This window comes from Monopterus albus, unplaced genomic scaffold, assembly GCF_001952655.1.
Source record: "Monopterus albus unplaced genomic scaffold, M_albus_1.0 scaffold166.1, whole genome shotgun sequence".
Taxonomy (NCBI): domain Eukaryota; kingdom Metazoa; phylum Chordata; class Actinopteri; order Synbranchiformes; family Synbranchidae; genus Monopterus; species Monopterus albus.
Genome location: NW_018128046.1, coordinates 643,737 through 656,105, shown reverse-complemented (window position 1 = coordinate 656,105; position 12,369 = coordinate 643,737). Strand labels below are relative to the sequence as shown.

Here is a 12,369-nt window from a genome sequence, read left to right as displayed (position 1 = left end):
GAGTTAACTCTTTCCACTTCTCCATACTCCCTCACCTCCCTTCATAACCCCTCCTCCAGCCCCACCCATGAACCATTCAGACTGTTTTCTTGTAGGAGAAAAACAAAAGATGGCCACCAGAGATCAGATCCAAGTCCAAAATAAATCACCTTCTTACCTGAGGCCAAGCCAGTTTTATAGTAGATTTATTGTGTTTTGCTTTTTGGAGGGTGCTCATATGTATGTGGTCAGTAGCACATATGCAGTGTGTGACCCAGCCTCCCTCTCACGTTACGCCCTATTTATATCCTCCCCTCTGCCGGCTCCCCTCGTTCTGCAGTTCCTAGGAACCTCCTTCTGCTCCCAGCCTTGAGCTCCAGTGCCCTGTTCCTCCTGACATCTGAGAGTCTCTGCCACAATTTATCCTGCGCTAACTCTTTATGCTGTGCAGCCTGGCAACTGGCTGCATGCTCCGGATTACCACAGGACGCCCATTTCCAAACACTTTATTTTCTGCTCTGACTATTTGAATTTTTTAACTGAAGGAAAAGTTTTGGGATAGTCAGGGGAAAAAGGAGAAGCATTCTGGATATATGCTTGTGGCCTTTTTGTTTTTGGCAGATTTAGTAACTTTACCACTTTTCACTTGCCATTCTCACCTTTCCTGGAGGGCCGTGTGTGTTTGCGTGCGATGGATCACACTCTGTTTGGCTGCCTGCGGAGCACTCATGTCCCGACACAGGCCCTGCATCCCGCCTTCACACAGTCACCTTTGACTCTCCACGGACGCTCGGACCATGTCTCCTACCCTGACCTGGCCTCTTCATCTTCCTCTTCCTCCACCTCTTCACCCTCGCCCTGCGTTATCTCCAGCTACCCGGCCGATGATGGCCTGTTTCCCGGGCAGCACCACCACCATCCCCACCGGGGTCACTTGCCGTCCCAGCAGCATCACCACCCGCCTCAGCACCATGGATCTTGGCATATCCCACAGATGTCTTCACCTGGCAGCAGCATACGCCACAGTCTTTGCCAGCCGCACTCTCATTCACCCCATAACAGCGGCCCCACACCCCCAGACCTGGCCCACCCTGGTGGCCCCAGTATGTGCGCCAGCACCCCTAGTGTGGGCAGTGGCAGCACCCCTACAGGGGCCTCCTGTGTGCCTGCAGATTTTGGCAGACAGACTCTGTCACCTGCTGAGGCTGAGAAGAGGAATGGAAAGAGGAAAAGTGACAGTTCAGGTAAGAGGAGCTGAGGTCAAACCTTTTAAGCCAGGAGTGAAGGACTGGAACAACTAATGCCACATAATTTACTACAAATATTATAAATAAATAAGCAGTTTTTGAGAAACTGCACAACAAAGCCCTTCATTTGAAATAGTTTGGAGACATTTCCAACAGTGTTTTTACTAGATAAACATCACTGCATAAGTATCGGCACTGTAAGACATTCCAAGCAGCACTCAAGAATAACACAAACATCTGTACTTGTCGTTCTAAATCTTTCACCAGCACATAACTGCAGAGACTCTGATGGAACAAACAAAGAACTGTGAGAAAACCAGTTTGTAGGTGTCGGCTGACACGTTGCGGCTGCAGGCAACAGACATAATGAGGCCAAGATCACATCATAACTGGCATGTTTTGTTTGAAAATCACATCTGGTTTGGTGCGACACTCTTTAGGGCAGAAAGTGAGGCACAGAGCAAAGAATCAATGTCATGGGTTGTAAAAGGCTACAAGGGGGCCTCGTGCCTCATTTTAGTTTGAGTGTGAAAACACTAAAGAGGATATTTTATAGCTTTATTTTACATGAAATATGAATTATTTCAATATCTCAATCAATCAATCAATCATAAACTTTATGGCCAAGTTTGTTAAAATACAAGAAATTTGACTAGCTCAGTGGCCCCCGATGTGCACCAAATAAAACAGAATAAAACACAGAATAACAAGTATAAAAACAAGAAGACCAACAACTACATATTGATAAATATGTACATATTTACATATATATCCCTAGTAAGCATGTTTGTTGATCTAAAATGTGCCTAAAGACCAGTTAGAAAGATTTAGCTGATTTATATACAGGCATGCTGCATGTTTTGTACAGTAACATCCATAAGCCTTAGAAACATTTTTCACTTTGCTATAGCTGTAGTTTAAGGCAGCTGCAAGTGTCCCCATCTTGGTCTCTTTAAAATCAGTGGCCAGTTTAAAGTTTTCTGAGATGGTCTTTAAATTATGCACCTGTACTTAAAGCTCTTTCTTGTCCTGTCACAGCCATTTACTAGTATAACTTATTAATGACAATACATAAAAACTTTGGCGCATTAATTGCCAAACCCCTGTTTTAGGATTGTAATCATATAGGTAACACCTCTCTGTTGACTTGCAGAACATTTCCGACCTGCAGTCACCACAGTAATCAATCACTGCGTGACAGACTGCTGGGGTCGGGTCACAGGACTTCTTATAGGGAACGTGATCTTAGTGAGAGTTCTTAGTTTTCCAGGGAAAGTGTGCTCATCATTCTCTCGGTCCATTTGAGGACTGTGGCCCTCAGCGCAGACCCTACAGCCTTTTAAAGGCCTGTCTGCATAGTGAACCACCTGCGTTTTACCACCAACTGACATAATCACATGCGATTAGTTTTCTCTCAGGATGCTGGTGGTCATCTCAGAGGTCATCTGTTCCCTCTGACAGGTCGGCTGTTGCTGCAGTTTGCAGAACTCAAGTGTGCAAAATATAACAGGATTCGCGACTGAGCAGATAAAGTTCATATTGCTCACCGAGCTCCAGCGGTCATAGTAATGTGCTGAAAAAGAAAATATTTATTCAATATAGAATATGTAAAATGATGTAACGACAGATTTTCAAGAACTTGGATGCCTTAATTTTCAGTGTATAGTGCTAAATTTATAATGCAGCTTTCAGTGTTAAATGCCCTGTTATCCACATGCAAAATTTTACAATGGTATATTTAGTGCACAAATTCAGCACGCCATCTATTTCCTTTTCTCCTGTGTCAAACCTTTTAGAAAGTGAGCGAGTCCTCCTTCCCTCTATAACAAGAGTTGGATGTACCATGCATTCTCTCCACGCTAACACCAATCATGCTAATTATTGGGGCTGACTAGGTTGCTGACTCAATCAGCTGTCTAAATATCACACCACTGCCAGTTGCGTGATACAGAGCCCTGATTAGGTTTTGCCGTCTGGACTAGAAACCAGGGTAAAACCTGGATTTAGATACAGAAATAACAGCAGAACCTTAGAGCTCATTTCAATGCTAGGTTTACCTCCTTTGACTCAAATATGAAATATCTCAACTTTCTGTGTCTAATTCCTGGTTGCGATTGTTTCCCTAAGGAAGGCCACGGCGCTCCTTAGTATTGCATGTCTGGTTCCTGAGGAACCTGCTCATTCTTTGTGGGCCCGCTGGAGAAGCCCTATAGAGTGTTGGTTGGTGCACTTTGCTGAGTTCCTATGTTGCATTTGCCAAGACTAGTGCAGTCAAGGGAGTGGTCGATCTTTAAAAAGTTACTAGATTCTTTTGTGCGGAACAACAAAAAGCACTTGAAGTTTTATTTTGTTGAGGCGGTGTTGTAAAACGGCGGGGTGAAGTGCCAAAGACCTCTCGCTGACAACTGAGCTTTCATTGAAGAAGAATTAGGAAAACATTACAGATGTGTTCATGTATTTGACTTCATTCTTGTGTGCTGCTGCAGTATTATTTTACCAAAGGAAAATTTTAAGGCATTGCAACTTTCACTGTAAGCAAACAACCTGCATGCCGTTTTCCATTGTGACTACATTTCTGACGTCCATTCTCACTTTGAAAAGAATGAGACATTTTTGAGAGGGTCCTGCTGCACTGAGCTCATTTGGGAAACCTAAATGATGTGCCCTGTCTGGGTGCGTGTATTTCTCTCATATTATTCCTCCTTTTTTTATGGAGAGATGAAAGTTACAGCGGGGACCTAATTGCTGTGGTGTAGTGGCTGTGTCATAAAAGCCCGCCGCTGGTTTTAACTCCAGGCCCGCTGGTCTGAAGCAGCTGCTTGTGTTATTCTTTTATTTCTCTTTACACAATGTCTGTGTTTACCAGAGGGAGAGTGGATAAATATGCTGAACTCTCGCTTCCATCAGCCACACACAGTTTGGAGCGTTCGGTTTGAAATTACAGGGAGGGAAAGACAAGGTCAGGGGGGAGCCAGACCCAGGCTGCGGGTCAAGCAATCATCTGTTTCATTTTGTAAAATTTCATGTGGGAATTCTTACAGTTTATATGTTTATTTTGTTTGCCCTTGGCTCTAAAACTGCCTTACAAATATAACTTTTGTAGAGCAGTTTCAATTTACTTCTCTTCTTCTGTTCTGCCTCTCAAGGGAGTTATTTTGCTCTGAAAAAACATACACTTAATTAGAAGGAAGATCTTTCTGGCAGAAAGACAGACCCAACAAGGGTCCCTCCAGGGAGAACTCTTAGGTGAAGACAGTTTCTGCTCTGACGTGGCTTCAGGCTTCGCACCGTCTAGGGGTCTGGCTCTGAGCTGCAGGACTATTTACAGTTTGGCTTGACACAGGCCTGCTGGATTAACACACAGCAGAATTGGACCGCAGATGAATTAGCATGCAATCACTGCTGCCTTCAAGTGCAACGTGCAACTGAAGCATGTCCAGCAGAGAAACCACAAAGGCTGCACACAATAGGAAAGTTTTGGAGAACTACGTGTTTTTTCTTCAAAAAGTTTGTGGAAATTCCAAAAGAAAAAGTACTTTTCTGGAGAGATGAGCTAAAGTGGAGATTACATTTTTTTAAATATGTATATCTAAGATTAAAAAAAAATGTTGCAAGGACATTTCTTGCATTTGGTACTCACATGTACTTTTCATTTTCATTACTACATTATTAAATTGCCCCCACTGTGCTTTTTGTTCTGTTATCAGGTAATATTTTATGTTAAGAATGCATGGTGTTTTCTTAAAGATCCTAGCCCAGGAATGTTCACCTTATGATTTGACATACTTCTTGTTGTTTAATAGCTTTCTAAGATGTGCAAAACAATGTGAATCAAATGATTTAAAAAATGAAAGCCACCAAATGAAGAAATGCTTGAGTTAAAAAAAGAAAAGGTGAAAAAAAAAAGGTAGTCTATAGCCTCAGGTTTTGTCGTATGTTTTAAAGAAATAAGGTTGTAGCAGCAGATTGGTTTCAAGTCACATCATATCCATGGTGACAGTGTAAAGCAGCTTATTGGAACAGCACAGCTGCCTGTGAGTTCTTCCAGCCACTTAGTGTTCATAAACAATGACTGAACAGTAAAGTGTGAGTGACAGCACCATTTTTCCTACCTCGCCTCTTTCCTGCCGACTTCCACCTGCCACGTAACATCTGCTATACTTTTATTTTTGTAGCATATAAATCTGAGTGAAACAGAAACCTGTGTTGTGTTTGGTTTCAGAGTCGCAGGATGGGAATTACAAGTCAGACGTGAGCAGCAAACCCAGGAAGGAAAGGACGGCGTTCACCAAGGAGCAGATCCGAGAGCTTGAGGCTGAGTTCGCCCACCACAACTACCTAACCAGACTAAGGCGCTATGAGATTGCCGTCAACCTCGACCTCACCGAAAGACAGGTATGTTCCTACCCATCACTGCTTGTTTCCCCCTGGGTCCAGACATTACTGAATCCCCCACAATTAACACATTAACACCATGTTGTGAAAACATCAGTGACCTTGGGACAAGGAGGAGACTTTTCAGCTTGCTACTGTGTTTTTGCAACTTCAGTGTGAGGGGCTATTGTGCTCCAGATGTGGCTGTGTGACGGGACTATCATATTCCAGATGTTCCTGTCTATTCTTTCTAGCGGGACACAGTCGAGGCAGGGAGACGGACTGAAGGAAGTTCTGTCTAGCAAGTCACTTCCTTTCTCCCACTACCCCTGAAAGCACAAATTGGTCTCCATATGTTACAGGCACTGTAAAACGCAGGCACATGAAATAAATAACAGGAGACAAATGATTGGGGGAAGGAAACATCATACAGCCTGTTGTTCTCTGACACCAGTTTGAAAGTTACACTTAGCTGACACCTTGCCAGTAATATTTTGCAGTGTGATACACTGAAGATTGAATGTAAAGAACAGACTGGAGTGGGAAATGAGTATACCATAACATTTTCAGGTGCTGGACATGCATTAGATCGAAAAATTATGTGTGTGGGCCTTATAGCTTGTGTTTGTATCTACGTAATATGCTAAATTAAAAAGTAATGATGATTGCATAAAGCCAAGTACAGGCAAAACAAAACAAAAACAAGCAAACAAAAAATTCTTATGAACATTTGTGTATATGTATCTCCTAAATAAATGCAAATAATGATTCTAGTAAACCTTTCTCACCTCAAAAAACAAGTGAAACAAATATCAAATGGCTCCTTTCCTGTTACCTTCCTTTTAAACATTTATGAAACACACAAAATATTAATTTTGAATTAATGTTCATAGAAAAGTCATAAGCTTTATTTAAATTAACTGTCAGTGAGCAAACCTCAAATGTATATGATGTATGAATTTCTCAAAAAAACATCAGAAACGGTTGTTCCACCACTTCTGTTCTTCAGTAAATGCATCATGACACTATCAACATGGCATTAACAGCTCTGACTGCAGCCTCAGTAGATTGTTGATCCATTTGGATGTGACACAGTGAGCAAAAACTCCACTAGTGTCGCCATGGCTAAACTGATGGTATAGACTAAGGGAATCTCCCCCCAGTGAATGAAACTCTGCAGATGTGTTTTAAGTGTGAGCAGTAAACCTGCACAGTTGCATGTAACTTCTTACTAACTGGAAACTATGACATGAAAACTAACAAATGTATTATAAACTTTTTAAGTAACCCTCTGCTTTTGCTTCACATTTGCAAAGTTGAAAAATAAAAATACCATCACATCAGGTGAAATGCCATTAACTCCATGGGGCCACCAGGCACAAAGTTTGGCCCCATAATTCCACTTCAGGCTTCTCCCAGGCTGTTGTAGTTAATCTTTAGGTTACTCCAAACATCATAAAATGTGTATGAAATGTCTTTAGCCCATGCTGCATAGACTGTGTGTGTGACCTCGGGTTTTTATGAGGGAAAATACAGCAGATAGTGAGATAAATATTGGCAATACAGGCCAAAGTGCTTGATTTATGGTGCATGAGCTGTTAGGAGAAAACCGATTGAGGTTTTACAGTATGTCTTTGTCTGCCATGAAAACTGAAGTATTTTCAAAGATAGCAGAGGTGAAGCTCCAGGGGCTGCTGTCGTAGGCTGAGAGTTTAAACCAGCATGGCAAATAAAAGGACTGAAGTATCTTCAATAAGCATACAGTAGATGTTATATGGGTAAAGGTCGAGATTAAATCTGGGCTAAATTTTGGTGAAGAACGAATGTTGCTTTGGACCCTTTTCTGTGACTAACCTACATCTAGAAAGGCACTTTTCAACCAAATTGAGTCCAGCTTTAACTGAGATGTCTAAACACTGTTTGACTAGCAAATCAAATCACACAAATAAAGTGTTTGTAGTGTTCTTTTAATCATGTATTTTATCATCACTTGTGCGTTTCTTGGTATAGTGTGTTCCATGCAGTAACAGTGATGGAGCCAGTTTGTGCTCCATAGATGCATAACAAGTTTTGAACCAGTGGATGTGCAAAGGTTCAAATAGATGTTGAGCTCAGGTGTGTTGTGATTTAGTGTTTACTGTAGGTGTAATGTCAAGCAGTGCAGGTACTGTGTGGGTTAGTGAGTCTGTCCACAGAAGCCTTGAGGCTTCAGTGTCTGGTTGGATATTAGAGCCTTTCATCAGTGAGTGATCAGAGGCTTATAAAGAACCAGAGATGATACTCAGCACAATGTGTAAGAAAAATATTTCTGTCAACTAACTTCCTGACCACGTGATCGCTCTGTCCCCTCGGAATGACAAGCCCCAAAAATAAACCCACCCCACCCTGGGTGAGGTGGGTTTGAGCTCAGCCTCTCCCCTCCTCCACCTTCTCCAGTGTGTCAACACTCAGGAAGCTTTTGCTGCTACTTGACGTGTCAACCGTTTTAAGCAACAGCTTAATCATCAGTCCGAGAGATGTAAATACGGTTGAGGTTGTTGAGTCAGGGAAAAACCAGTAGCCATCACGTGGCAGATGGAACAGAGTGGGCACACACAAATGCTGCTTCATAAGCAGAAATAGCTTCACAACTTTTAGACAAAGTTGTTGTCAAGTATTTAGACTTCCTAACTGCTTCTTGGTTATTTTTTGTGCCTGCTCTCTCTGTCTTTAAGAGCAATAAATTGGACATTTTCTGTCTGCTTCTAGGTGAAGGTGTGGTTTCAGAACAGGAGGATGAAGTGGAAAAGAGTGAAGGGCGGCCAACAGGGAGCAGCAGCTCGAGAGAAAGAACTAGTGAATGTGAAAAAGGGGACACTGCTGCCATCAGAGTTCTCTGGCATCGCAGCCCTCCATCATTCAACGGACTCCTTAGCCAATGAGGACAGTCATGACAGCGACCAGAGCTCTGACCATGCTCACTTATGATGCACAGACCCTCGTCCCCACCCCATCAGAGAAAAGGCCCTGCCTCTGCCTCAGGACTGTCCTTAAAAGGGCTGCTGTTTGCTGATTCGCCATCGTCATACAACGATGCTAAATAAGTGTACAAATGTACTGCGGAATGACGTGGGTTAGAAAAACCAGTTATTGTGAAGGCAAAATGTAAGTTTTCAAGAACTGAGATGAGAAGATGGTGAAATATTTCAAACTGCCAAAATGGTCAAAAATGGCCTTCATATATGAAAAGAAAAGGAGTCTTATACTTACTGAAATGTGATGCCTTGGCTACAGAAATTCACTGAATAATACAGAACATTTTGGAAATCATATTAGGTCGAACTGTTGTAAACATTCCATGTTTTGTGCTTTGAGAGACGCAGGCTCAAGCTTTGATTTGCACTGCTGAACATACAGCCTGCACCTCAATCAGTTTCTATTGTATAAAATGTAAATTACAGTGTAACTGAGTTACTGATCAAATCAAGTGCCAGGAGATCAAATTTGCCTAGCTAATATAAATGATCTGTAAATAATTCTCAGTATTGTCTTACCTTAACAATAATTTTATACCCCCACTATCCAGCTCATGCAATAATAAAAACACTGACAGTCAACACTTTTCTGCCTGGACACGGCAATTTGTAAACAAAGAAAACCTGAAATAAGTACTTTATCATATCTTTTCAGGGACAGTTGCACGTCAAATAAAATTTAACCAGTAGTGAATGGAATTTATGCTTTTATAATGTCTTTCCATCTTTGCAGCCACATGAATCCAGGCTGATCTATTTATGTTTCATGAAGTGAAGTTGAAATGAATTAAACATTGCGGGGAGTGTAGAAAGCTGCATGGTGATGGGGCTGCATGCTAAATTCACCTTTGCCTTGGGGGAGGGTCGAGACTCCTGCCAAGATTTAGGAGAGAGAACCCACAAAGGATCGGATTCTGTTACAAAATCCAGTTGAAAATAATTTTGTGACTTGATCTCATCTTTCACCACATTGTGATTGTGCATTCTAATTTGTTGAGGAGCCGCTTCACATGGCATGGTTTTAATATTCTGTCTCCTTTCCCCCAGAGCAACCCACAGAGCAACCCACAGAATGAATATGATCCTTTTTTTTCACTACAACTGTAATTCAATGCAAAGTATTCACAAATATATAGGGCGCTTACTACTTCACCTTCCACTGGGCCTTAACAGTCTAACTTGTGCACAATATTAGCCCAGTTACACAGACTGTAAATTTACTCATATACGAGTCACAGCACTCACCTGCAAATATGGCCTTCACTTTACCTGCAGCAACCAACTGCTGTCTGACTCTTGATTCTTAATGTTAAAACAGTAAGCACATTTGTCCTAAACTTAATACGTGCACTTAAATTCATGTGTGACAAACCTGCTGTGTCAGAGGGTCTGATGTATTAGGACTGTATAAAGCTGGGCTAAGGTCTCTGAACACCAGTATGTTTTCCAAACTATAGAATTGCATTTATTTTAGTTTCCTACTAAGTAAATGAGTTAATAATATGGAACCCTATTCCATCCATCCATCCATCCATTTTCCTCCGCTTATCCGGGACCGGGTTGCAGGGGCAGCAGTCTAAGCAAAGATACCCAGACTTCCCTCTCTCCAGACACTTCCTCCAGCTCCTCCGGGGGGATGCCGAGGCGTTCCCAGGCCAGCCGAGAGACATAGTCCCTCCAGCGGGTCCTGGGTCTTCCCCGGGGCCTCCTCCCGGTGGGACATGCCCGGAACACCTCCCTAGGAAGGCGCCCAGGAGGCATCCAAAACAGATGCCCGAGCCACCTCAGCTGGCTCCTCTCGATGTGGAGGAGCAGCGGTTCTACTCTGAGCTCCTCCCGGGTGACCGTAACCCTATTGTTAACATTAAATGATATTTGGACCAAACATTAGGTGCTGCAGTGTCTATCAGGATGTAAATGACATATATCGGCTGCATGACCTCATACTGACTCTACATTGTATCTGTTTGGGCTATAGCTCAGTGCAAGTATGTCCTGTTGTAGGTACCTACAACATACATGTTGATTTATAGTCCAGCCTACAGATATCCCTGGACTTTCTCACTATCTCCGGTCACCTGACTCTGGCCTGCTCAACTGCACACCTGCCCTCAGTTACTGGTTTACCTGTCTGTTCTGTTTGCCTGTTTGTAGCCTCCTGCTAGTTTTTCAGACATTGCCTTTTTTGTTCCTCTGAACTTCTGTCATTGTTTGTATTGTCAACTGTCTTCCAGCCTCCACAAGATCCTTGATTTAGTTTGCCTGGATTCAGTAAACCTGTCATCTCTGCCATTCCTGTCTGCCTGGTTACCTGCACTTGGGTCTACTCTTTTTGCTGTTATGCTCAAAATCATGCTCAAATTCGATCTGAACAAACACGAGGTCTTACAAATGTGATGCTTATGACAGATTCTTCAAGTCTCACTCTGTGAGCATCTCTGTAACAGAACTATTTGATTGCATTGCAACCATCAGCCACTGACAGAAGAACAAATACAAAAACAGCGACTGTGATGGTTTGGGCATGTTTGCAGAATGCTTGGAAACCAACTACCGCACAAACTACTTTGGAGGGAACAAGCCACCCAGTGGAGAATTCAGTGGTCAGCACCAAAGAAAACATGGGACAAACAGATTGGAGAAGCATCAGACTCACACTTGGAGAGCTCTCATGAACAAAATCCACAAACCATTGGAACCTACAGCCACATATTGGCTTAGGGGCAATCCCATATAGACTATATAGACAACTAAGAACCGAACAAAAAAGAAGAAATTATACACAAAAGCATAACATCCAAGTAAATTATCACATTATTTTGCTGTGTCATATTACTGACCAGGAGACTAGGCCTAGGTGATATCTCCATCAATGCAATAAGCCTGACATATACAGTAGTAATATTGTGGACCAGGTGCACATGTAAATTAGGACAATAACAGTACATTCACATTGAGCCAGAAAAAAAATGCAAATTCCGGCTGTGTTTTAACACAAGGGGCTGCTTGGTTGGTTGGCTTGTGAGGTGGTATGGGGGGGGGGGTTTAGACGTGTATGATATGGCCATGTTGTGATGAGTCATGAGTGGCTTCATTCATGTTTACAGCCCAGACGTTTGCATTTTGTTTTGGTTAATCATGCTGCTAACCTAGCCCGGTCTATCTTACCACCAATTCTACCACCAGTGTGTCAGCCTTGACAGATAAAAAACAGTTTAATATCCATTACGGACAAAAATGCATGCTGTATCATTATGGTGCATTAACTGTGGCCCAAATTTGACGGTGAATAGCAGTGAATGCTCATGTTAACCAAGGTAAACAAGGCATCCACGTCCCAATCATCCCTCGTATGTGATAGATTAACACAGCGCCTGCCTGGTGCCGTGAAAATTGAACTAGATCTAACTTTTGTGTTGGTGAGCACAAGCCCAGCAGTCCAGAATGAATGAATGCATGTTTATTTTGAACAAAGAATAAAATTGATGAGGTATCATATCAAATAATGTGCTGCTGTATTGTTTCAATGTAATACAGGATGATTTACAGACCACTATTTTCAGTTTTAATTTTGATTTTACATACAGCTTTTTCTGATTTGCTGTTGTAAATTTTGTCTAATTAAATGAAAGGAGATTACTGTACAGATGACATGGTTGATGACACTTGGTTAAAATGGAAGCTGATTAAAATCCTGTGGAGGTGGGGGAGAGGGGGCTGGGGGAACTTTGTGGTTCTAAAATTCTGCTATGGCC

At 42.3% G+C, this 12,369-nt stretch overlaps 1 protein-coding gene across 1 annotated transcript; it reads left to right on the top strand.

Moving 5' to 3' along the window:
• The first annotated feature begins 572 nt into the window (after nt 1-572).
• Nucleotides 573-9,191, top strand: meox2a (mesenchyme homeobox 2a). The gene is made up of 3 exons (XM_020615576.1): nt 573-1,223; nt 5,449-5,621; nt 8,349-9,191. Exons 1-3 carry the CDS (start codon nt 671-673, stop codon nt 8,565-8,567), a joined length of 945 nt encoding a protein of 314 aa, XP_020471232.1. The 5' UTR covers nt 573-670; the 3' UTR covers nt 8,568-9,191.
• Nucleotides 9,192-12,369: the final 3,178 nt, after the last annotated feature.